Source organism: Oncorhynchus gorbuscha, linkage group LG22 (assembly GCF_021184085.1).
Source record: "Oncorhynchus gorbuscha isolate QuinsamMale2020 ecotype Even-year linkage group LG22, OgorEven_v1.0, whole genome shotgun sequence".
Lineage (NCBI taxonomy): Eukaryota > Metazoa > Chordata > Actinopteri > Salmoniformes > Salmonidae > Oncorhynchus > Oncorhynchus gorbuscha.
The window spans coordinates 25,528,430-25,554,813 of NC_060194.1; the positions used below are offsets into that span (position 1 = coordinate 25,528,430).

The following is a 26,384-nucleotide window of genomic DNA, read 5'->3' on the forward strand; positions in this document are numbered from 1 at the left end:
CACACACACACACACACACACACACACACACACACACACACACACACAGTCTGCTGCATCTCAAAGTGTATTTTTCCCCTCCCTCTGTGTTTGAATACCTACAGAGTGGTCGTGCATAATGCTCAGGTTTTACAGGTGTTCTTAGCCAAACTGCAGCATTCCAGCATTCAGCAATTAAGTCTTATTTGTCCGTGAGATTGACATTAATAGAGGCCTTTGCTTAACTCTAGGATAAATAATATGCCTGAGTTGTTCATTGTGACCGCGTCTAGATAATGTAAGATCTGTAAGTCAGAACATGCTTGACTATTGTCTTGCTCAAAATGCTAAAAAGACAAATCTGAAAACATTTCCAAGCACTTTAAAGGTGCCCCTAGAAATATACCTCCCTTTGTTCCCAATCAAATCATAATAGGAAAAAGGTAAGGTATCAAACGAATCAAAGAGCTATTAGAAATGAGCAATACTGTCAGAAATCAATGGTACAGCATGAGCTTCTTTCCTTCTCTACCTTTAATGAAATGGCCTTCGTGCAATGATTTCCTATGTATGCCAAATATAATGTGCTGGAATCAATAATTGTTTGATGGATTGCTGGGTGTATTGAGAGGAGACGGCCGAGGGCTCCACTCAAGTCAGGAAAGTCATAATTTGCAAGTGCACATCCAACAGATTTCCACACCTTTTGAAAAGTAGGCTAGGCCCTCTCCCCTATACACTTTGCTTGATTGGCTTCCTGCTTGTGAAGCAGTACACACATAAACACATATACTGACACACATACGCTACCGTTCAGAAGTTTGTGGTCACTTAGAAATGTCCTTGTTTTTGAAAGAAAAGCAAATTTTTTCCCCATTAAAATAACATCAAATCGATCAGAAATACAGTGTAGACATTGTTAATGTTGTAAATGACTATTATAGCTGGAAATGGCTGGTTTTTAATGGAATATCTACATAGGCATACAGAGGCCAATTATCAACAACCATCACTCCTGTGATGTGCTTTTCTTTCAAAAACAAGGACATTTCTAAGTGATCCCAAACTTTTGAACGGTAGTGTACATCTATGCGCCCACACACGTGAGCTAGACACTGTCCATTCAGTGAGACAGGCTTCCTGCTAATGGAAAATCTTTGTAACACTCATATGGGATATCTTACTGGTTGTTTGGAAATCTGAGATCACTCTGAAGCAGTCCTGCCCTATAATTTGCGGTTGGCTGGTTGCGGATTGCAAAATATGAAATCAAACTATATCTGTGTATAAACAGAGGAGAGTATATATTGCTGTCTGATAGGACAATGTTTACTGTAGCCCCCCTCTTACAATGAAACTCCTAACATAAAGTAAGTCTTCCTCTTCACATGAACTTATCTTCATCTTGGATGGTACAGGACGGTACAGGATGGGACAGGACGGTACAGGATGGGACAGGACGGTACAGGACAGGATGATACAGGACGGTAAAGGAACAGGACGGTACAGGACGGTAAAGGGACAGGAACAGAACGGACAGGACAGGACGTAAAGGGACAGGACGGTACAGGATGGTAAAGGGACAGGACGGTACAGGTCAGGACGGTACAGGACAGGACGGTACAGGACAGGATGATACAGAACGGTAAAGGGACAGGACGGTACAGGACGGTAAAGGGACAGGATGGTACAGAACGGTAAAGGGCCAGGACGGTACAGGACGTAAAGGGACAGGACGGTACAGGATGGTAAAGGGACAGGACGGTACAGGACGGTAAAGGGACAGGATGGTACAGAACGGTAAAGGGACAGGACGGTACAGGACGTAAAGGGACAGGACGGTACAGGACGGTAAAGGGACAGGACGGTACAGGATGGTAAAGGGACAGGACGGTACAGGACGGTAAAGGGACAGGACGGTACAGGACAGGACGGTACACGACAGGACGGTACAGGACAGGACGGTACAGGACAGGATGATACAGAACGGTAAAGGGACTGGACGGTACAGGACAGGATGGTACAGAACGGTAAAGGGACAGGACGGTACAGGACAGGACGGTACAGGACAGGATGGTACAGAACGGTAAAGGGACTGGACGGTACAGGACTGGATGGTACAGAACGGTAAAGGGACAGGACGGTACAGGACAGGATGGTACAGAACGGTAAAGGGACAGGACGGTACAGGACGGTAAAGGGACAGGACGGTACAGGACAGGATGATACAGAACGGTAAAGGGACTGGACGGTACAGGACAGGATGATACAGGACGGTAAAGGAACAGGACGGTAAAGGGACAGGACGGTAAAGGGACAGGACGGTACAGGTCAGGACGGTACAGGACAGGACGGTACAGGACAGGATGGTACAGAACGGTAAAGGGACAGGACGGTACAGGACGATAAAGGGACAGGATGGTACAGAACGGTAAAGGGACAGGACGGTACAGGACGGTAAAGGGACAGGACGGTACAGGACGGTAAAGGGACAGGACGGTACAGGATGGTAAAGGGACAGGACGGTACAGGACATGACGGTACAGGACAGGACGGTACAGGACAGGACGGTACAGGACAGGATGGTACAGAACGGTAAAGGGACAGGACGGTAAAGGGACAGGACGGTAAAGGGACAGGACGGTAAAGGGACAGGACAGTACAGGACGGTAAAGGGACAGGACGTATAGGACAGGACGGTACAGGACGGTAAAGGGACAGGATGGTAAAGGGACAGAATGGTAAAGGGACAGGACGGTAAAGGGACAGGACGTACAGGACAGGACGGTAAAGGGACAGGACGGTAAAGGGACAGGACGTACAGGACAGGACGGTACAGGGACAGGAAGTATAGGACAGGACGGTACAGGAACGGTAAAGGGACAGGATGTATAGGACAGGAAGGTACAGGACGGTAAAAGGAACATGACGTATAGGACAGGACGTTACAGGACAGTAAAGGGACAGGACGGTACAGGACGGTAAAGGGACAGGACGGTAAAGGGACAGAACGGTAAAGGGACAGGACGTATAGGACAGGACGGTACAGGACGGTATAAAGGGACAGAATGGTAAAGGGACAGGACGGTAAAGGGACAGGACGTATAGGACAGGACGGTACAGGACGGTAAAGGGACAGGACGGTAAAGGGACAGAATGGTAAAGGGACAGGACGGTAAAGGGACAGGACGTATATGACAGGACGGTACAGGACGGTAAAGGGACAGGACAGTAAAGGGACAGAATGGTAAAGGGACAGGACGGTAAAGGGACAGGACAGGACGGTACATGACGGTAAAGGGACAGGACGGTAAAGGGACAGGACGTATAGGATAGGGCGGTACAGGACGGTAAAGTGACAGGACGATAAAGGGACAGGACGGTAAAGGTACAGGACGGTAAAGGGACAGGATTGTACAGGACAGTACAGGACGGGACAGGACGGTACAGGACAGGACGGTAAAGGGACAGGATGGTACAGGACAGGATGGTACAGGATGGTACAGGATGGTACAGGACGGTACAGGATGGTGAAGGGACAGGACGGTAAAGGGACAGGACGTTATTGGACAGGACGGTACAGGGACTGGACGGTAAGGGGACAGGACGGTAAAGGGACAGGACGGTAAAGGGACAGGATGGTACAGGACAGTACAGGACGGGACAGGACGGTACAGGACAGGACGGTAAAGGGACAGGATGGTACAGGACAGGATGGTACAGGACGGTACAGGATGGTACAGGACGGTACAGGATGGTACAGGACGGTACAGGACGGTACAGGATGGTGAAGGGACAGGACGGTAAAGGGACAGGACGGTAAAGGGACAGGACGTATAGGACAGGACGGTAAAGGGACAGGACGGTAAAGGGACAGGACGTATAGGACAGGACGGTAAAGGGACAGGACGGTACAGGACAGGATGGTACAGAACGGTAAAGGGACAAGACGGTACAGGACGGTAAAGGGACAGGACGGTACAGGACGGTAAAGGGACAGGACGGTACAGGACGGTAAAGGGACAGAACGTATAGGACAGGACGGTACAGAACGGTAAAGGGACAGAACGTATAGGACGGTAAAGGGACAGGACGGTACAGCACGGTAAAGGAACAGGACATATAGGACAGGACGGTACAGAACGGTAAAGGGACAGAACGTATAGGACGGTAAAGGGACAGGACGGTAAAGGGACAGGACGGTAAAGGAGAACACCAAGTCCATGAGAATCACATGGAGGAAACCTTCAGCAGCTCATATCATTAGTTCTCTGAGCCACCTTGTCAGAGTATTTATAGCAGTGTTCTGTTTATCCATCTCAGGTTCAATGACACAGTCTGCCAATGGCACCCTTCCTTCTCTCGTCTTCCTCCCAGTGTCCCAGTAGACATGGACGATGCCTCCACACTAAGAGGAGAGACCTCACTATAGTAGGGATCCATTTACCAAGGAGGTCTGGTTACAGTGAGACCTCAATGACATTGGCTTTGACTACTGGCGAATATGACTGTGTGGCTTTGTGGAGTATGTAGTAGAGTGTGTGGCGTGGTGTAGTGAGGTGCCTAAATACTCAAATGATCAGTACGGTAAGAGGAAGTGTGGGTGTGTGCATACATACACATTGTGTTGTGTGTCTGTGTCGTAACAGCAAAGGAGAATGGAAACTATCCATATAATGCATGCAAAAAAATAGAGTTTTTGTGAGTGTGTCATACTGGAAATCCACCTATTTCATGGTATGCAATGTTCATCTAAGGTAGACTAGTGCTGCAGTCAATTACAGGCTGTGTGGTGAAGTACACAGCTCACTATGGATTCCTATGGTTTTCTCCAGTGGGTAGACTGGATTGGGGGAGATAGAACTGACTGGTGGAGAGGGAAGGGAAGCTCGGTGGGCTGAGCGTTGTTTACCTGTCAGCTGGCATTGATTAATCTTGTGTTCGGTGAGATCACTCAGCGACTCGAACACCTGCTGGCAGCTGTCGCAGCTGTGCAGCGCGGCCTCCTCGTCCTCCTCCTCCTCGCCTTCCTCTGGAGAGAGAAGCCTCTTCCTCAAACGCCTGGACCCGGCCTCAGCCTCACCATCCTCCAGTCCGCTCTCGAGGGCGCACTCTGGATCTGTTGGAGTCACAGGAAACAACACAACACCACACAGTTAGTTGAGTGACCCGGAGTGGAGAGGAGAGTCTACCTCTGGGTGACAATAAAAACAATCTCTTGAGTCCAGTTTTAATAAAACAATAATAAAAAGTGTAATAAAGATGGAGGTTCCTTTTGGAATACTGTAACTCAAGCATAACATATCGAGTACGGACACACACACACACTGACATGGAAACACACTGACATGGACACACACACACTCACCCGCCGGCCACCAGCGTACGCACACATGCACACACACACACCACTATGTTATTAAAAATGGTTTGATGTTGTGTTTGTCCTCAAAGTAGTGTATGAAACTAGCCGGATGGGAATATGTGTTGTTAATACATCCAGGATTGCAGGCCTTGCAGGTTCTTCAAAATTTGAGAGTTCCACATGAGAACGCTGAACTGCATCACTCTGGATGTGTCAAAGGAGACAGGAAACTACCCATGTAATCTAGACTTCCACCCTGGAAATGTAGGCAAATTATGAGAAAGAGAGAGAGGGAGAGAGAGAAGCAACACACAGGACTGAGATTAGTGTGTGCTACGCTGTCGTCACAACACACATCTCTGAATTATTCAGCCTTGCTCGCAGGCAGCCGCGGGTCACACACATCAATATTCTTCAATCCATCTGCAGTTTTGTCTCTTGTTGGCTTTGTGCTATAGTAGTGCCAGGGGTGGGCCGACTACCGTGAACCAAGACCTACCAGTCTACGAACCAGGACTACAAACTACGTAAACCCAGGGAGACAGACAGACAGACAGACAGCACCAAGGTCCAAGTGATACTACTACACTCTTACAGCAACACAACAAACCCTGCATCGCTTGCTAATTCATCTTAAACATCTCCATTTAGAGAACAGTAAAAACCAAAACACATATGGTAAACTGGTGGGATAATATCAGCAGCATCTTTCAGATTCAGCAAGCAGCATGGCCTGCAGTCCTTTCTCTCTCTCCCCTGCTGTGTCTCCCCCATTTCAATACAATAAGGCTGATTACAAAGCCATACTCACAATTAAACAATCATGGCCCCACCGGTCTAACTCCCAAAGCTTTCTGGGTAGTGGAAGGAGCCCTCCCTACATTGACTGGCAGCCATTTTGAGTCCCACTGCCAGTTCTCTTCGAACATTGCCTGAAACCTCTTGAGGGAACATTATGAGCAGGACTGCCTAGCATACAGTTAAGACCGCTTAAGGACATGGTGGGTAGGAGGTAGTGCAGTAACGTGTCTGTGGCACTGTGTTGGCATGAAGCCGGGCTGTACATATGTGGGCTACATGTTGGCCGGCCATTTTAAAGTCTTTCTCTGGTCGGTCTGTGGGGTGCTCTTAACAGTGTGAAATTCCTCGGAGAAGAGACGTTCCAAAACTCATCAAGGCCACCCAGGATTTTTCCTTCCCCCCTCCCTCCACTCCACTCGCGGCCAAGTATCGATGTAACATCACACCCACCATTGTCCTTCCCTCTTGGCGACGGAGGCTTTCGGAACATGCCCTCTAAAAATATCAGCGCTATAGTCTCCGCTGGGACCACCACAGAACAGAACAGAAGGTGTTTCAAGAAAATGAAAATCCCAACCCAATCCTTGCAGATGCAGGCCTCGCTGGGCTCTCTAAGGGGAATGCTGCTTTTGACTGAGGCCAAACGCCACACAATATACACTCATGATTCATCCATACTCACAGGCGCAGCAGCAACAGCAGAGCACGACTCCAAATGTGCCACAAAAAAACTATCGAAGAAACGTCAAGGTTTTTCACAGGCACCAGAAAGTCAAGTGAAATTACACTTATTTTTGTTGAAGACTCAATCAACGGAAGGCTTTATGACACACACATATACGCAGAGCATTCGGAAAGTATCCAGACTTTTCCCACATTTTCTTACGTTACAGCCTTATTCTAAAATGGATTTTTAAAATGTTTTACTCATAAATCTACACACAATACCCCATAATGACGAAGCAAAAACAGGTAGAAATGTTTGCAAATGTATTAAACTTTTTTTTTAAATGAAATATCACATTCAGACCCTTTGTTCAGTACTTTTTGAAGCACCGTTAGTAGCGATTACAGCCTAGAGTCTTCTTGGGTATGACACTACAATGATCTCTCTGTACTTTGCTCCGTTCATCTTTCCCTCGATCCTGGCTGGTCTCCCAGTCCCTGTCACTGAAAAATATCCCCACAGCATGATTCTGCTACCACCATGCTTCACTGTTGGAATGGTGCCAGGTCTCCTCCAGAACTGATGCTTGGCATTCAGGCCAAAGAGTTCAATCTTGGTTTCATCAGACCAGAGAAGAATGAGGCCTCCCGAGTGGCGCAGTGGTCTAAGTGGCATCGCAGACCCATGGGGCGGCGCACATTGGCCCAGCATCGTCTGGGTTAGGGGAGGGTTTGGCCGGGCAGGGATGTCTTTGTCCCATCGTGCACTAGCAACTCCTGTGGTGGGCTAGTTGCAGTGCATGCTGACACGGTTGCCAGGTGTACGGTGTTTCCTCCAACACATTTGTGCTTCTGGGTTAAGAGGGCATTGTGTCAAGAAGCGGCTTGGCTGGGTAGTATTTTGGAGGACACACAGCTCTCGGCCTTCACCTCTCCCGAGTCCGTACAGGAGTTGCAGAGATGAGACAAGACTGTATGTACCAATTAGATACCACGATATTGGGGAGAATCTTTTTTTTTTTTACATTTGGGTGAGGTTTTTTTCTCGATTGAGTAGCCTCGTTTCACTGCCAAAAATGTTTATTTAACAATCTAGTGTTCAGCGAAATAACAACACAAAGTTAACTAAATAAAGTTAGCCTAGTCAAATAATTAACATCCAATCACATTAACCGTTCCTCTCTGGCGGGAATTCCACTAACGGTCCGTATGTAGCCAAACGTAGCTGCTGCTTATGTTGGTATTTGTACTGATGGCACAACAGCCATGACATGGAGACATGGTGGAGTGGTTTAAAAAAGTTGACAAGTTTTTAAAAAAATATTTTATTTGTCACATACACATGTTTAGCAGATGTTAATGTGAGTGTAGCGAAATGCTTGTGCTTCTAGTTCCGACCATGCAGTAATATCTAGCAAGTTATCTAACAATTTCACAACAACTACCTTATACACACAAGTGTAAAGGAATGAATAATAAAATATATATGAATGAGTGATGACCGAACGGCATCGGCAAGATGCGGTAGATGGTATAGAGTACAGTATATACATATGAGATGAGTAGTGTAGGGTATGTAAACATTACATTAAGTGGCATTGTTTAAAGTGACTACTGATACATTTATTACATCCAAATTGTAATTATTGAAGTGGCTAGAGATTGAGTCAGTATTTTGGCAGCAGCAACTCAATGTTAGTGTTGGCTGTTTAACAGTCTGATGGCCTTGAGATAGAAGCTGTTTTTCAGTCTCTCGGTCCCAGCTTTGATGCATCTGTACTGACCTCGCCTTCTGGATGATAACGGGTTGAACAGGCAGTGACTCGGGTGGTTGTTGTCCTTGATGATTTGTTTGGCCTTGTGACATCGGGTGGTGTAGGTGTCCTGGAGGGCAGGTAGTTTGCCCCCGGTGATGCATTGCGCAGACCTCACTACTCTCATGGCCAATCAGTCATGGGTGAACAGAGAGTACAGGAGAAGGCTGAGAATGCATCCTTGTGGGGCCCCAGTGTTGAGGATCAGCGGGGTGGAGATGTTGTTTCCTACCCTCACCACCTGGGGGCGGACCTTCAGGAAGTCCAGGACCCAGTTGCACAGGGCAGGGTCGAGACCCAGGGTCTCAAGCTTAATGACGAGTTTGGAGGGTACTATGGTGTTAAATACTGAGCTGTAGTTGATGAACAGCATTCTTACATAGGTATTCTTCTTGTCCAGATGGGTTAGGGCAGTGTGCAGTGTGATTGCGATTGAGAACAGCAATGGTGGCCCTCTTGTAGCATGTGGGAACAGCAGACTGGGATAGGGATTGATTGAATATGTCCGTAAACACACCAGCCAGCTGGTCTGCGCATGCTCTGAGGAAGCGGCTAGGGATGCTATTGGGGCCAGCAGCCTTGCAACAGTTAACACGTTTAAATGCTTTACTCACGTTGGCTGCGGTGAAGGAGAGCCTGCAGGTTTTGGTAGCGGGCCGTGTCGTTGGCACTGTATTGTCCTCAAAGCGAGCAAAGAAGTTGTTTAGTTTGTCTGGGAGCAGGACATTGTGGTCCGCGACAGGCTGGTTTTCTTTTTATAGTCCGTAATTGACTGTAGACCCTGCCACAGACCCCTCGTGTCTGAGCCGTTGAATTGCGACTCTAGTTTGTCTTTATACTGACGCTTAGCTTGTTTGATTGCCTTGCGGAGGGAATAGCTACATTGTTTGTATTCGGTCATGTTTCCAGTCACCTTGCCCTGATTAAAAGCAGTGGTTCGCACTTTCAGTTTTGCACGAATGCTGCCATCAATCTACGGTTTCTGGTTGGGGAAGGTTTTAATAGTTGCTGTGGGTACAACATCACCGATACAATTGCTAATATACTCACTGACCGAATCAGCGTATTCATCAATGTTATTGTCCGACGCTATGCAGAAAATATCCAAATCCACGTGACCACAATTGAGAGACGAGCTTAAAGTTTTCTTTACTGACCATCATTTTCACTTGTCTGACCGTTTGCATGATGACGAGTTTCTCACACGACTGGCCTATCTGGGTGATGTTTTTTCTCGACTGAATGATCTGAATCTAGGATTACAGGGACTCTCTGAAACTATATTCAATGTGCAGGACAAAATTGAGACTATGATTAAGAAGTTGGAGCTCTTCTCTGTCTGCATTAACAAGGACAACACACAGGACTTTCCATCATTGTATGATTCTTCATGTGCAAATGAACTCAAGCTTACGGACAATGTCAAATGTGATATAGCGAAGCACTTGATTGAGTTGGGTGCGCAATTACACAGGTTCATTCCCGAAATGGATGACACAAACAACTGGATTTGTTGTCACTTTCATGCCCTGTCTCCAGTCCACTTACCGATAACTGAACAACAGAACCTCATCGAAATTGCAACAAGCGGTTCTGTGAAAATTGAATTTAATCAGAAGCCAATGCCAGATTTCTGGACAGGGCTGTGCTCAGAGTATCCTGCCTTGGCAAATCGCATTGTTAAGACACTGATGCCCTTTGCAACCACGTGCCTATGTGAGAGTGGATTCTCGTCCCTGACCAGCATGAAAACTAAATACAGGCACAGACTGTGTGTGGAAAATGATTTAAGACTGAGACTCTCTCCAATACAACCCAACATTGCAGAGTTATGTGCATCCTTTCAAGCACACCCTTCTCATTAACCCGTGGTGAGTTATTCACACCCTTCTCATTAACCCGTGGTGAGTTATTCACACCCTTCTCATTAACCCGTGGTGAGTTATTCACACCCTTCTCATTAACCCGTGGTGAGTTATTCACACCCTTCTCATTAACCCGTGGTGAGTTATTCACACCCTTCTCATTAACCCGTGGTGAGTTATTCACACCCTTCTCATTAACCCGTGGTGAGTTATTCACACCCTTCTCATTAACCTGTGGTGAGTTACTCACATTTTTCAATGAACATAAAAGGTTTTATATGTAAGGTGGTTAAATAAAGAGCAAAATGATTGATTATTATTATATGTGCCCTGGTTCTATAAGAGCTCTTTGTCACTTCCCACGAGCCGGGTTGTGACAAAAACTCACACTCATTATTATGTTTAATAAATGTATTGTATAGTTTGTGTGTGACAGGCTTACAATGACGGCAAAAAAACAACATTTGCGAGTGCGCTGACCCTGGTGCTAGATGGGGTACGCAGCTGGAAGTTGAATGTTTGAAGGAGTACGAGACTATAAAAAGTTTGGGAACCACTACAGTAATCTATCAGATCCGGGCATGCTCTTAAACCAGGCCTCTACAGGCTGGACAGAATAACAACACATCTACTGCTGCTTGGAGGGGCTGACAGTCACATACAGAAGACAGCTATGGTGTTATACTGTATTTCAATTTTTTTGCTGTCTATTCCACTGCTCTGTTCATTTCTGGCATCCATTGGTGTGACTATTTTAATTATTTGAAGTTGCAGTTGGAATGGATGCTTATATCAGTATAGAAATGTCACAAGGGTTCACCAGATATGGAAAACATTGGCTACATTCATCTAAATTAAATCCACAAATCCATATGTTAAGGTCAGGTGGATATCTGTATATTGATTCAAAAAGACCACAGAATGTATCGACACAGTGAACTGCATTCTAAAATGCTACAGTGGATATTATTGGGAGTTAAAAGCTCGTAGATGATTAGTAAATCAAAAGATTAAATTCTGGCTAGTGATTGATGCCATTTTGAGTCGCCCAGTAAAGTCTTCCTGGGGTCCATCCATCATCCATTTCCTGTCTGTTAAGGTGCATTGACATTTATCCCCCTGGACCTCCCACCTTTATATTATTGAATATTTCTGCTCTTAAATATTTATAATCTTTTAATTGATGTTTTCCTCTCTGCTCCCTTCACCCCTACCAGGGAACCAGAAGGACCCCAGCAGAGCCGGGCCCCCCATGTCCCCTCACGGCCTCCCACTGAGCACTGAGAGAGACAGGTGGGGCCACTTTGGCCATGGGGAGAGGGGAAGGAGAGGAGAGAGAAATTAAAAGAGGCGGGGGCTGGAGAGAGATAGAGATGGGGAGAGGGAGAGAAAGGGTAGAGTGAAAGAAAGAAACCGAGAGAGAAAAAGAGATATTGAGAAAAGTACAGTACAGTACAGTGGAGCGAGAGAAAGTGAGTTTTCGAGAGGTAGACATAATTTGGCTGACACTATAGGTCTTTAAATGCTACACTGGAGGGGTCTTGAATATTTCTAAATCAAATTCATTCAAATCCATCCGAAACATAAAGGTTGAAGACATGGCAATAAAAATGACCCCGGGGTGGTGCCATGCTTTCTCCTGCTCCTGCTACGTCTCTAATGTACTGTACGTCTAGTTCCATAAGGTTCAATGGGAGTCCTTCTGTTCAACCATCTCCATACTCATTTTCTCTCATTTCCAAGAGAGTAAGATCGTGTGGATGGTCCCTCTCTCCTCAGCCCTCCCCTCCCTCATTTGCCATGCTACCCCTCCCACCATCAACCCCCAAGTTCAAATTAAGAATTTATTTTAACCAGCGAGCAGCTTCTGTCGACACATATCGGCAGGCCTGATCAAAGGCAAGCTCCTTTATCAGAGTGAGGAGGGCTGTCAGAAATAGGACATTAAGATTGAAAAACCCTTCACACGGATGCTGCCGCCCGCCTGCCACCTCATTATTTAAAAATCCTCAAACTTTATTTTTTTCTGAGAGAGAGGAGCGGGAGAGCTCTCACAATATAGGTCACACTGCCAGCCACATTACAGTACATTCTAATGCCACATGTGAATTCCTCCGAACGTATCTATGTACAGTAACTATCCTCTCCTCTCCTCCTCTATGTGGCTGCATGGAATTTGGGGTCCCTCCACTTAGCCCATCAAATCCACTGACCACAGATCAGAGCTAGGTCACTTGTCATGACCTAGCTCTGAGTCTCTGAGAGCAGAGAGATCAACTGATCACAGATCATTAAAGACTTAACTTGATCTATCTCTGAGACTCTGAGAGCAGAGAGATCAACTGATACCACATTATTAAAGATAATCAGGTTTTAACATTGAGAGGCTACTGTACTGTATTTCTTCAGCAGATCTATGGTCAGATCATCATACAATGAGATCCGATTCATAATTAAGTCTGGATGGCTTGCTTATTTTACTGTGTCTGAGCTCTTTGGGTGTAAACTCAGCAAAAAAAAGGAAACGTCACTGTTTGTCAAAGAAAATGTGTACATTTCCAATAACTTCACAGATCTTCATTGTAAAGGGATTAAACACTGTTTCTCAAGCTTGTTAAATGAACCATAAACAATTCATGAACATCCACCTGTGGAACAGTCATTAAGACACTAACAGCTTACAGACGGTAGGCAATTAAGGTCACAGTTATGAAAACTTAGGACACTAAAGAGGCCTTTCTACTGATGCTGAAAAAAGGAAATGAGGACTGCAGATGTGGCCAGGGCAATAAATTACAATGTCCGTACTGTGAGACAGCGCTACCGAGAGACAGGATGGACAGCTGATCGTCCTCGCAGTGGCAGACCACGTGTAACAACACCTGCACAGGATCGGTACGTCCGAACATCACACCTGCAGGACAGGTATTGGATGGCAACAACAACTTCCCGAGTTACACCAGGAACGCACAATCCCTCAATCAGTGCTCAGATAGTCCACAATAGGCTGAGAGAGGCTGGACTGAGGGCTTGTAGGCCTGTTTTAAGGCAGGTCCTCACCAGACATCACCGGCAACAACTTGGGCACAAACCCACCATTGCTGGACCAGACAGGACTTGCAAAAAGTGCTCTTCACTGATGAGTCGCGGTTTTGTCTCACCAGGGGTGATGGTCAGATTCACGTTTATCGTCAAAGGAATGAGCGTTACACCGAGGCCTGTACTCTGGAGCGGGATAATAAATTAACGATTTCATTTGATTGCTTTTCTGATTTCCGTGACAAGGTTGCCTGCTGCTAGCAAGGCATAATGCTATGCTAGGCTATGATAAACTTACACAAATGCTTGTCTAGCGTTGGCTGTAAAGCATATTTTGAAAATCTGAGATGACAAGGGTGATTAACAAAAAGCTAAAGCTGTGTTCCAATATATTTCACTTGTGATTTTCATGAATAGGAAGATTTTCTAGGAAGATTTATGTCCGTTGCGTTATGCTAATTAGTGTCAGATGATGACAACGGTCCCATTCACGGGATGGGGTGTCACTACAGGTTAAGGATAATATCACCTCAACCTTACGTGTCACCCTAAACCCACTTCAATTTGCTTACCGCCCCAATAGATCCACAGACAATGCAATTCCCTTCGCACTGCACAATGCCCTATCCCATCTGGACCAGACGAATACCTATGTAAGAATTCTGTTCATTGACTATAGCTCAGCCTTCAACACCATAGTACGCTCCAAGCTCATCATTAAGCTCAGGACCCTGGGTCTGAACCCCGCCCTGTGCAATTGGGTCCTGGACTTCCTGACGGGCCGCCCCTCTGTGGTGAAGGTAGGAAACAACACCTCCACTTTGCTGATCCTCAACACACAAGGGTGCATGCTCTACAAGGTTGCATGCTCGGGCCCCACACGGGTGCATGCTCAGCCCCCTCCTGTATTTACTGTTCAACCATGACTGCGTGGCCATGCACACCTCCAACCCAATCATCAAGTTTGCAGACAAAAAAAACAGTAGTAGGCTTGATTACCAACAATGACGAGACAGCCTATAGGGAGGAAGTGAGGGCCCTGGCGGAGTGGTGCCGGGAAAATAACCTCTCACTCAACGGCAACAAAATGAAGGAGCTGACCGTGGACTTCAGGAAACAGCAGAGGGAGCACGCCCCTATCCACATCGACAGGACCGTAGTGGAGAAGGTGAAAAGCTTCCTATTCCTCGGCGTATACATCACTGACAATCTGAAATGGTCCACCCACACAGACAGTGTGGTGAAGAACGTGCAACAGAGCCTCTTCAATCCCAAGGTGGCTGAAGAAATTTGGCTTGGCTCCTCAGACCATTGTCATCAAAATCTTACACAGGGACACCTGAAGTCAATCTTACATGAATCATTGTTTACTATCAGCATGCTGGAGAGGTTCCAACCAACTCAATGCACCATGTACACATGATGATCAGGAGCTATTACGGGGCATTCCCGTTAGTTCCCTTATATACAGGTTACAGACACGTTACATAAGCATAGTTCATAGGGTTGGTTCCGGCATGTGTCTGGCGCCGTCTCCTATCTTAAGTTAAAGAACATATTCTGGGCATTCTGCCAGATGGTCCTAAAGAGGAGGTCATGATGGCCCCCCCTCATATCTTTACCAGGCACGGGCAGGAACCAAGGATTGTTAAAGATACCAATCCGGGCTACCCAACGCATCACTATGTCCTCCAGGACACCTACAGCATCACTGGAAGGACAAAAAGATCGTCAAGGACATCAACCACCCGAGCCTGTTCACCCCGCTATCATCCAGCAGGCGAGGTCAGTAGAGGTGCAATCAAATCTCAGACAGAGAGACTGAAAAACAGCTTCTATCTCAAGACTGTTAAATAGCCGTCACTAGCCGGCTACCACCCGGTTATTCAACCCTGCACCTAAGAGGCTGCTGCCCTATATACATAGACATGGAATCACTGGCCACTTTAATAATGGAACACTAGTCACTTTAATAATGTTTACATACTGCTTTACTCATCTCATATGTACATGCCACTCTGACATTGCTCGTCCTAATATTTATATATTTCTTAATTCCATTCTTTTACATTAGTTTCAACATCAGCAGTGAAGAGGTGACTCTGGGATTCTGGCCTTCTAGGTAGAGTTGCAAAGAAAAAGCCATATCTCAGACTGGCCAATAAAAAGATATGATTAAGACGGGCAAAAGAACACAGACACTGGACAGAGGAACTCTGCCTAGAAGGCCAGCATCCCGGAGTCGCCTCATCACTGTTGACGTTGAGACTGGTGTTTTGAAGGTACTATTTAATGAAACTGCCAGTTGTCTGTTTCTCAAACTAGACACTCCATTGTACTCTTTCTCAGTTGTGCACTGGGGCCTCCCACTCATCTTTCTATTCTGGTTAGGGCCAGTTTGCGCTGTTCTGTGAAGGGAGTAATACACAGCTTTGTACAGGAGCTTCAGTTCCTTGGCAATTCCTCGCATGGAATAGCCTTCATTTCTCAGAACAAGAATAGACTGATGAATTTCAGAAGAAAGTTCTTTGTTTATGGCCATTTTGAGCCTGTAATCGAACCCACAATCGCTGATGCTAAAGAAAGTCTAAAGAAAGGCCAGATTTATTGCTTCTTTAATCAGGACAACAGTTTTCAGCTGTGCGAACATAGGGTTTTAGAAGGGTTTTCTAATGATCAATTAGCCTTCTAAAATGCTAAACTTTGATTAGCTAACACAACATGCCAATGGAACACAGGAGTGATGGTTGTTGATAATGGGCCTCTGTACGCCTATGTAGATATTCCATTAAAAATCAGCCGTTTCCAGTTACAAAGGTCATTTATAACATTAACAATGTCTACACTGTATTTCTGATCAATTTTCTGTTATTTTAATGGACATAAAATGTGCTTTTCTTTCAAAAACAAGGACCTTTCTGTGACCCCAAACTTTTGAACCGTAGTGTATGTTGTGAATTGTTAGATACTACTGCTCTGTTGGAGCTATGAACACAAGCATTTCGCTACACCAGAAATAATATATGCTAAATATGTGTATGCGACCAATGAAATTTGATTTGATATTACATTTTTAGATTCACGTGAAAAACTGGAGGATGTAGAGCAAACAACCGAAACAACACAGAAGCTTAAATGATAAAGAAACCACCACATGTCACAGGTAACACAGGTGGCATCATTCACAATTGATTTGATTAACTGATTCACAAAACATGATTTGATTTTCTCTCTCTCTCTCTCTCTCTCTCTCTCTCTCTCTCTCTCTCTCTCTCTCTCTCTCTCTCTCTCTCTCTCTCTCTCTCTCTCTCTCTCTCTCTCTCTCTCTCTCTCTCTCTCTCTCTCTCTCTCTCTCTCTCTCTCTCTCTCTCTCTCTCTCTCTCTCTCTCTCTCTCTCTCTCTCTCTCTCTCTCTCTCTCTCTCTCTCTCTCTGAGTGATAATATTGAACGAAGCGCCTTGCCATGCCATTAGTGTAGTCGAACAACAAAGGAAATGAATAATAGAGAATATGGTTTGAGAAGTGCTGGAGTGAAAGAGTCCTTTCCTCTTCCTGCTGTACGAAGCCCTGCAGTGCATTGATCTGGGGCTGCCTCAGCCATCAGCCGACACTATGATGTATACCACTAGCTTGCACTACAGTAAGAGTACATCGCCATCCAGACAACCTCTCAGATCTAACACACTCTATTACAGACACACACGCATGTAAGCATGTACGCCTGTTATAAGAATACAAACACACTAAGACACACATACAGGCACGTACACACACACACACCCTTTCTCTTTCTCAGACCAAGAGCTTAGTCCACTCCGATTCTAGCTGGAGCAGTCACCGTCTTCCACAAAACAGCCCCAACCAGCCACAGCCAGGAGGAGAGAAAGAAAAGCAGATATTAAAGAGAGAAGAAAGAAGGCGGAGCATGTGGTTATAACTCCACACAGGCAGTGACGGCAGTTGTAAAGCCAAGCTGTGGATCTTAAGCCTGTTCCACACTCTCTCTCCGGGTAAAAAGCACTCTGCCTCATTAAACCTTCCATATCATACTGTTCCTGTCCTCCGCACTAACTAACTAAAATGCTGTCTTTCTTTCTTCTTTACTAGAGACCTATTTTCTTATCATTTCCCCCTTTGTCCTATTCTGTTATACATCAAACATGAGTGTGGCGTATAGAATAATAAGCCAGTAGGTACCTGGCTGTAAGACACAATGAACATACAGGCTCATAGAGGAACACTGCTGGGGGTCTTCTCTTGAGGCAAGCCCACGACACATCACGTCTGATTTAGGTAGGGGATTATCAAGGGGTATTGGGTATTGTGACCATGTCAATCACTGATCAGTGGCCTACAAGCATGAATAGAAGCTGATGTATTTTTTTACATCAAAAAGCTCTTGATGGGCAATGGTTTAACCATAAGGCCCTGTAAATGTTAGATCTGCCATTTAAATATAAAGGGGTTTAAAAACTGTTCTTGATCATTGGTCCAAAATCATATTTTCTCAAGGCACTATAACAGGTGAAATGACATGAAAGACTAAATGAAAAGTCAAAAATGTGGGGCAAATTATTCAAAACAATAACAATAATCTTGTCCTATATTTTAGCATCCTTTACACTGCATCTGACAAGAGGGTTAAAAGAAAATCAGCCATACAAACTCAAATGAGAAAAGTGAGAAATTAATTTGTGTGCCCTCTTGATTTCTCCACAGGCAGACATCGATCAAGTCGCTGCTGTCTCCCCTAACTCAGGAGATGGCGTCTAGAGGGAGGAGGCGGGGGAAGAAGATGTGGAGGAGAGGAGGGGAGAGGAGAGAGAGGCGTGTGTGCGTGTGTCTGAGGAGGTCATTGTAATCAGGGGCTCTCATTAGCCCGCCATTGGCTGTGGATGACAGGAGGTGTCCCAGGGAAGCAGGGGAAACAGGAGCTCATAAGCCCAGCGCTTCATCTACTGCCGCTGGGGTGGCTGAGGACGAAGCCTGCCTCTCTCCCCAACCAACTCCCAGATATACGGAGTATGACTCTCCCCAACCAACACCTAGACATACAGAACCTGCTTCTCTACCAAACACCAACCAACACCCAGACATCAATACAAAACACTACAGCCGTAGACTAGACTGGTATGGGCCTGGTGCTCTTGCCTTATGCACAAGACTGTTTTACGCAGAGATGGCAGAGGAAGACAGGTAAATACTGAACAGACACATATACACTAGGAGGGGGCTGAAGGAAAGAGACCTAACTCTCTGACACAAAACCAATAAAACAACTCGTCCGCACAGACATACTGTAGTAAAACAGCCCTTGTGTTTCCCGTTTCTGCATTTCTCTCTGTCTGAAGTGGCCCAGAGAGGGAGAGGGAGGTGTGCAAACGCTACTGGACTCACTACAGTGCTAGGTGCCAGGCAGTGTGTGTGACTGTGTGAGTACCCAGGGTCCCCAACCTGCTGGGCAAAGCCATCCATATCAGGTTTAAAATAACCACAAATGAGACTTAACCTTTAGCAGACAAATGAAATGAAAGAATGGTCGCGTGGTGGATGCGATCAGTAGCAGGCCTCATTCATAGGGGGCTCTCTGTGAGCCTGACCTGGATTACTGCTCTGTTCCTGGAGGGCCTACGGTGAATGCCACACCAGCAGACAGGACACATTCATCTGCTCTGTGAGCTCTATTCTACCTCTATCAGAGGTTAGGAAACAAAGACGTGAACACACACAAATACAGTTGAAGTCAGAAGTTGACATACATTAAAACTCATTTTTCAACCACTCCACAAATGTCTTGTGAACAAACTATAGTTTTCGCATGTCGGTTAGGACATCTACTTTGTGCATGACACAAGTCATTTTTCCAACAATTGTTTACAGACAGACTATTTCACTTATAATTCACTGTATCACAATTCTAGCAGGTCAGAAGTTTACATACACTAAGTTGACTGTGCCTTTAAACAGCTTGGAAAATTCCAGAAAATGATGTCCTGGCTTTAGAAGCTTCTGATAGGCTAAATGACATCATTTGAGTCAATTGGAGGTGTACCTGTGGATGTATTTCAAGGCCTACCTTCAAACTCAGTGCCTCTTTGCTTGAAATCATGGGAAAATCAAAAGTAATCAGCCAAGACCTCAGAAAAAAGATTGTAGACCTCCACAAGTCTGGTTAATCCTTACAAGCAATTTCCAAATGCCTGAAGGTACCACGTTAATCTGTACAAACAATAGTACACAAGTATAAACACTGTGGGACCACGCAGCCGTCACACCGCTCAGGAAGGAGACGCATTCTGTCTCCTAGAGATTAACGTACTTTGGTGCGAAAAGTGCAAATCAATCCCAGAACAACAGCAAAGGACCTTTTGAAGATGCTGGAGGAGACAGGTACAAAAGTATCTATACCCACAGTAAAACAAGTCCTATATCGACATAACCTGAAAGGCAACTCAGCAAGGAAGAAGCCACTGCTCCAAAACCACCATAAAAAAGCCAGACTATGGTTTGCAACTGCACATGGGGACAAAGATCGTACTTTTTGGAGAAATCTCCTCTGGTCTGATGAAACAAAAAATAGAACTGTTTGGCCATAATGACCATCATTATGTTTGGAGGAGAAAGGGGGAGGCTTGCAAGCCGAAATGAAGCACGGGGGAGGCAGCGTCTCTGTCAGGAGGAATGGGCCAAAATTCACCCAACTTATTTAACCTTTATTTAACTAGGCAGTTAAGAACAAATTCTTATTTTCAATGACGGCCTAGGAACAGTGGGCTAACTTCCTGTTCAGGGGCAGAACGACAGATTTGTACCTTGTCAGCTCGGGGGTTTGAACTTGCAACCTTGCGGTTACTACTCCAACTCTCTAACCACTAGGCTACCCTGCCGCCCCATTGTGAGAAGCTTGTGGAAGGCTACCCGAAACGTTTGACCCAAGTTAAGCAATGCTACCAAATACTAATTGAATTGAGTGTATGTAAACCTCTGACCCACTAGGAATGTGATGAAAGAAATAAAATATGAAATAAATAATTCTCTCTTCTATTATTCTGGCATTTCACATTCTTAAAATAAAGTGATGATCCTAACTAAGACAGGGAATTAAATGTCAGGAATTGTGAAAACTGAGTTTAAATGTATTTGGCTAAGGTGTATGTAAACTTCCGACTTCAACTGTACCCCCCGCCCCCACACACACACAAACACAAAAACACACACACACATACACATACACACAAACAAACAGGCATGAATACAATATACACACAACGCATGCATTTTACAGCATTTGATAAAAATGCTCTCTCAAACAGACATGCGTGCCTGCACGGGCACTCACACACACACACACACACACAAACACACACACAGGTGAGCAAACACACAAGGAGCAGTAACATATCTTAATGGTTGAAACACACTTCATTCCATAGATCACACGCACGCTCCACTTTCCAGACCCCAATTATGAAATATGAAATGGAGCATTACCGCTCGGAATGGCAGTCTGCCCAGGACTGTGCTGCTCCTCTATCACATTGTCTTCTACTGCCAGAAAGAAAGAGAGAGAGGGGGAAGAAGTGATTAACAGCAAGAAACCAAAAACAAGTTTCCACTTGTCAGACACACTGAGACTTTCTTTCTCCCTTTTTTCTACACTATCTTTTTTATATTTATTATTTACTGCATGGAAACTCCAGGAGATTTCAACAGCCCAACCTGTTTTTTTATTTTGTATTTTATTTCACCTTTAACCAGGCAGGCCAGTAGAGAACAAGTTCTCATTTACAAACTCGACCTGGCCAAGATAATGCCAAGCAGTGTGACAAAAACAACAACATAGAGTTACACATTGGATAAACAAACGTACACAATAGAAAAATATATGTACAGTGTGTGAAAATGTATTAGGATTAGGGAGGTAAGGCAATAAATAGGCCATAATGGCGAAATAATTACAATTTAGCATTAACACTGGAGAGATAGATGTGCAGATAATGTGCAAGTAGAGATACTGGGGTGCAAAAGAGCAACAAATAAAAATAACAATATGGGGATGAGGTAGTTGGGTGTGCTATTTACAGATGGGCCATGTACAGGTACAGTGATCGGTAAGTTGCTCTGACAGCTGATGCTTAAAGTTAGAGAGGGAGATATGTCTCCAGCTTCAGTGATTTCTGCAATTCTGGGGTTTGGGAATCCACAAGCCTTTCATGTGTATGAGGTTCGGCAACAAGGTAGGCAACCTCCCACGTAAATAACATATTGGACTGAGCAATGACATTATGATTAATGAAATTCTCCCAAGAAACCCTCTCAAAAAATCAACAGTGACAAACTGAAAAACACATTGATGACTGCATTAGTGAGAGGATATCTCTGAGACAAAATAAAACCCCATGTATTAGACAGAAGATATAGATAAATAACACATTTAGACTAAAATGGTACTGTCACAGCATTAATCTAGAATTTTGGAGGATCGTGTGTTGCAGTGGTCTAAGGCACTGCATCGCAGTGGTGTCACTACAGATCCGGATTCGATCCCGGGCTGTATCACAACCGGCCGTGATCGGGAGTCCCATAGAGTGGCGCACAATTGGACCAGCGTCGTCCGGGTTAGGGGACGGTTTGCCGTTGTTGTAAATAATAATTTGTTCTTAACTGACTTGCCTAGTTAAATAAAGGTTTTTGAGGGTATATTTATTCCTCTGTAACTTTCTCACACATCATTACTCACAATTCATTCAGGACAACGGCCTACAATGCCAGCCATTATCAATATATTTCTGAAGTGATATTTGGCTGTACAGGCTAGCATGATACATAGAGCAACCATGTACTGTCTACTCTATGGGAACAACTGCAATTATTTTGCAAGCAACATTGCTAAAATTGATAAAATAACATTTCATTAACCTCATAAAATGTTATCTGTAATGCTCATCTCCAGTAGCCTAATTGACATCTTATTTCCATATGGTACCTAAATCACAAGGGTTAGATGTGCACTAAACAACTGTACATGTTAGCACTTAAAAGGCATATACAAAACCTGGTATATACTGTACATTGTCTACTGCTTTCATTTAAAATTGAGAACATATATCTCAACATGTAAACAATGTGTGAGTTTAGCTATTCTCTGTTACAGATAATAGATGCCCATAAGGCCAGTAATGCCATCATTTAAAAAAATGTATTTAACCTTTTGACTATACATGTCAGTTAAGAACGAATTCTTATTTACAATGATGCGCCGCCCTATAGGACTCCCAATTACTTCCGGTTGTGATACAGCCTGGAATCAAACTAGGGTCTGTAGACATACATCATACTGTAGGCCTATGGCTGCATTAGTGATGCATGCCATATGATAATGTGCCAAATGGATTCACATAGCTGATATACTGAGAGAGTGACAATCAAATAAAACAGATTGGTGATCTTACAACTAGACAAAAAGGAAATGTTCATTTGAGAATACAACACAGAAACACAGACACAGAGACAGAACCCCTCTTTATTGTAGGATTGTGATGATTAATCAACATTGACACTAGTTCCTTTTGAATAATAGTTTAACAGTTAAAACAAGTTTAAACACTTCACTTCAAAGAATCAACACTTCAAAATGTACAAATAAGCTAAATCGTATCTAAAGATTAGACATCTTAGTGTAAACAATATTAGATACTTGAGTAGTAACAAGTAGGCTATTATTACTAAAGCATAATTTCAGGCAGGGGCGCAACTTTCACTGGGGAGGGGGGGGTGACATGTCCCCCCACATTCTAAAATTACAGTTTTACCATTGGAATGTGATACAAAACGAGGCAAAGGTGTGCTTTAGGACCATGCAAACCCCTCCAAGCGGTCGGGTAGGCTGTTTGGAGTGTTTATCCGACTGGATAAAAAAATGTAATGATGTCCCCCCACTTATAAAACCAAAGTTGTCCCCCTGAACTCCCAGCAGGGTTTGCTGGACAGAACCCTGCACTCCCAGCAGACCTCCTGCAGGGTTTGTAATGGTAATAGCGCCAATTGTAATAGGTTTAATAATAATAATAATAATAATAATAATAATAATAATATAATAATATATGCCATTTAGCAGACGCTTTTATCCAAAGCGACTTACAGTCATGTGTGCATACATTCTACGTATGGGTGGTCCCGGGGATCGAACCCACTACCCTGGCGTTACAAGCGCCATGCTCTACCAACTGAGCTACAGAAGGACCATACATTGTGAGTGATGTTAAACTGTATTTTTGTATGCAACATTTGCTAACATAGGTAGGCCTACACATACAACCCATGGCATATAGGATCTACCCAGTCTCCGGGAATATTCATATGGACCTCTCTCCTCATCTGCAAACAGGCTTTCACAGATGTCCTGAGGACAGAAAACATCACAAACAAACAAACAGGCTTCATTATCCTCAAAATAGACAGCACTGAATATGTTGCTATTATCTCTGTCTTCAAAATGTCTCTCTCTTGGGACTGGAACTGGATAATATTTTCATAATGTCCTCACACAAAAATACCTGCCCTATCCAGTAGCCTACACTGTTTCTTTACTGACAGCTGAAGCTGGGACCAGAACCGAGTTTGGGAAACGCTGAGCTAGTTGATGACATTTAATTAACGTAGTTAAACAGCTAGCTCGCAGCTCCGTTGAGTAAGCATACAAAGTGACCTACTGTAGCCAGCTAGCTAGCTCGCAGCTCCGTTGAGTAAGCATACAAAGTGACCTACTGTAGCCAGCTAGCTAGCTGATAATACTTCTTTTTTTTACATAAAAACGGTGTTTACTTACTCGAATAGGTTCTTCCACTGCCTCCATTTTTGGGGTTCTTACAAAAGAAAAATAATGGGCAAAAGTGCAGCCAGCAGCCATGTGGATGAATGGAGACGAAGGAAAAAGTACTTGTGTCACTAGAGCGGTTTAGAACGTGTTGTGACATTTGACTTTCCCAGCGTAGGCCACACTTGACAACTTGAAAACTAGCATAGGTAACAACTACCCGGACAGAAAACAGTGACGCACATATCACACCACCACCACAGAAGATGAGTTAGAAAACTATTTTGGAACATTCAAACAGTAAGATATAATATTATTTATATTTCGTAGTTTTGAAAGACTGTGTGTATATGTATTCATCCAAGGCCAGTTCACAACGTGGCATATTTGTGCGATTTTAGGTTTAATTTGTGAGAGTATGACTGTCCATTCAGATCAGCCCCCAGTCAGTCAGTGATAGGTAACTGAACGCTTGTCATAGGAGTGATGGTTTGATCAGCGTTAAGATTAATTCACTAGCTACACTACATGGCAATTAACCCTTATTTGATACAATGTGATATTGGTCTTGACAAAAATAACTTTAGCTTGATAAGGCCTGATTTTTTTCTCACGTGGGCACTGTTTTGAACTGGGTGAGGGGGGGGGGGTGACGGTGGGGAGTTCCTTGCAGCATGTCAAGTACAGGGAACTAAATGTATTTTAGCAGCGGGAAGGGAACTAAAGACTCCCCCACCTGTTCCCTGTAAAATTAGGGTCTCACCAAGGACTTCTGATGCCTCGCTGTTCCTCCCCTGCAGTTGAAATGCATTCTCCATTATGCCTTCTCCATCTAGCCTTTCATTTCCCTTCAGCAGAGAGAAAGGGGTGTCTGACAGGACCTCCCAGCAGGGGGGGAGTGGCAGTGTGACTGCCAACACCAGCAACCAGCTAGTGACACTTTTAAACAAAGGCACCAAATATCCTGTACTTTGTATAATTAAGACAAGGATCTTATGGTGGTGAGCAACTTATTCTCAAGTGAGCTGGAGTCAATGTAGAGAGTGGTGTCAAACCTCGCTGGAGAATCAAGAGGGAAGAGGCAAGCAGCTTCTTATGAAGACGGTAACGCGAGAGATAGGAGTGGCAATGTCTCCTTCACTTGCCGGAACCGCTGGCCGATATTGAACAAGAGTTTCAGTAAAGGATATCCTCTTCAAAGCTGTCTTTATGACATGCCATTTTTAGGAAATGTGTTTCATTCCACAAAAGGAAGAACAATAGATCGGCACTCCTACCAGAGTTAATCACACACCATTTATCCAATTTGTGAGAAGACAAAAGTCCTCTGAACTCTGTTAGTTAATTTGTTAAACACATCACTAAAATGGGAGAGATGAGGAGTGGCAGATGAACGCAATGTTGAATGTGTCCCCATAGAGCACCGCAAATAGAGAACTGTGTCTCTGTATCTTTCCGTCTCACCAGTGCAGAAGCCTCGCCTCGTCCTGTGGAGACATACAGGCCTTAGAGAGTGAGCCTGAGTCCCTGTGAATCTAATGAGTTTATCCAGCTGTGTTGAGCACCTTGCATCCAGGATCATTTAAATGGACCAGGATAGAGGGGGACCCTAATAAATCCCCCATGGTTTGTACAGAGATTGGTTGGGTGAAAGGACTGTGTGTGTGTGTGTGTGTGTGTGTGTGTGTGTGTGTGTGTGTGTGTGTGTGTGTGTGTGTGTGTGTGTGTGTGTGTGTGTGTGTGTGTGTGTGTGTGTGTGTGTGTGTGTGTGTGTGTGTGTGTGTGTGTGTGTGTGTGTGTGTTTGGAGGAGAGCTGGAGTTTTTGTTTTGATTACTGTCCCTGTTGGCGATATAAGGGAGTTGAGGCAGAAAATTCCATTTTAGAATGCCATCAGAACTTATCCATTACAGCAGCATCAGCCATGATTTGATGATTTGTCACCACTGTGAACTTATTAAAAAGTGACAAACCAAGCCATTTTTGTTCTTGATGTAAATTCCTTTTTATTTCCATCACTCCATGGGATGTTTCAGTGGATT

The 26,384-nt window shown here is 44.6% G+C and overlaps 1 protein-coding gene across 1 annotated transcript in view; it reads right to left on the reverse strand.

Moving 5' to 3' along the window:
• Nucleotides 1-4,648: 4,648 nt before the first annotated feature.
• The window catches only part of LOC124009114, a 49,745-nt gene continuing 28,009 nt past the window's right edge, over nt 4,649-26,384 (reverse strand). Inside the window, exons 5-6 of the mRNA XM_046320608.1 lie at nt 21,020-21,076; nt 4,649-5,098 (exon numbers count right to left, since the gene is read on the reverse strand). Coding sequence (XP_046176564.1) covers nt 4,758-5,098; nt 21,020-21,076 — 398 coding nt within the window. The 3' untranslated portion in view covers nt 4,649-4,757. The remainder of the gene's footprint in view (nt 5,099-21,019; nt 21,077-26,384) is intronic.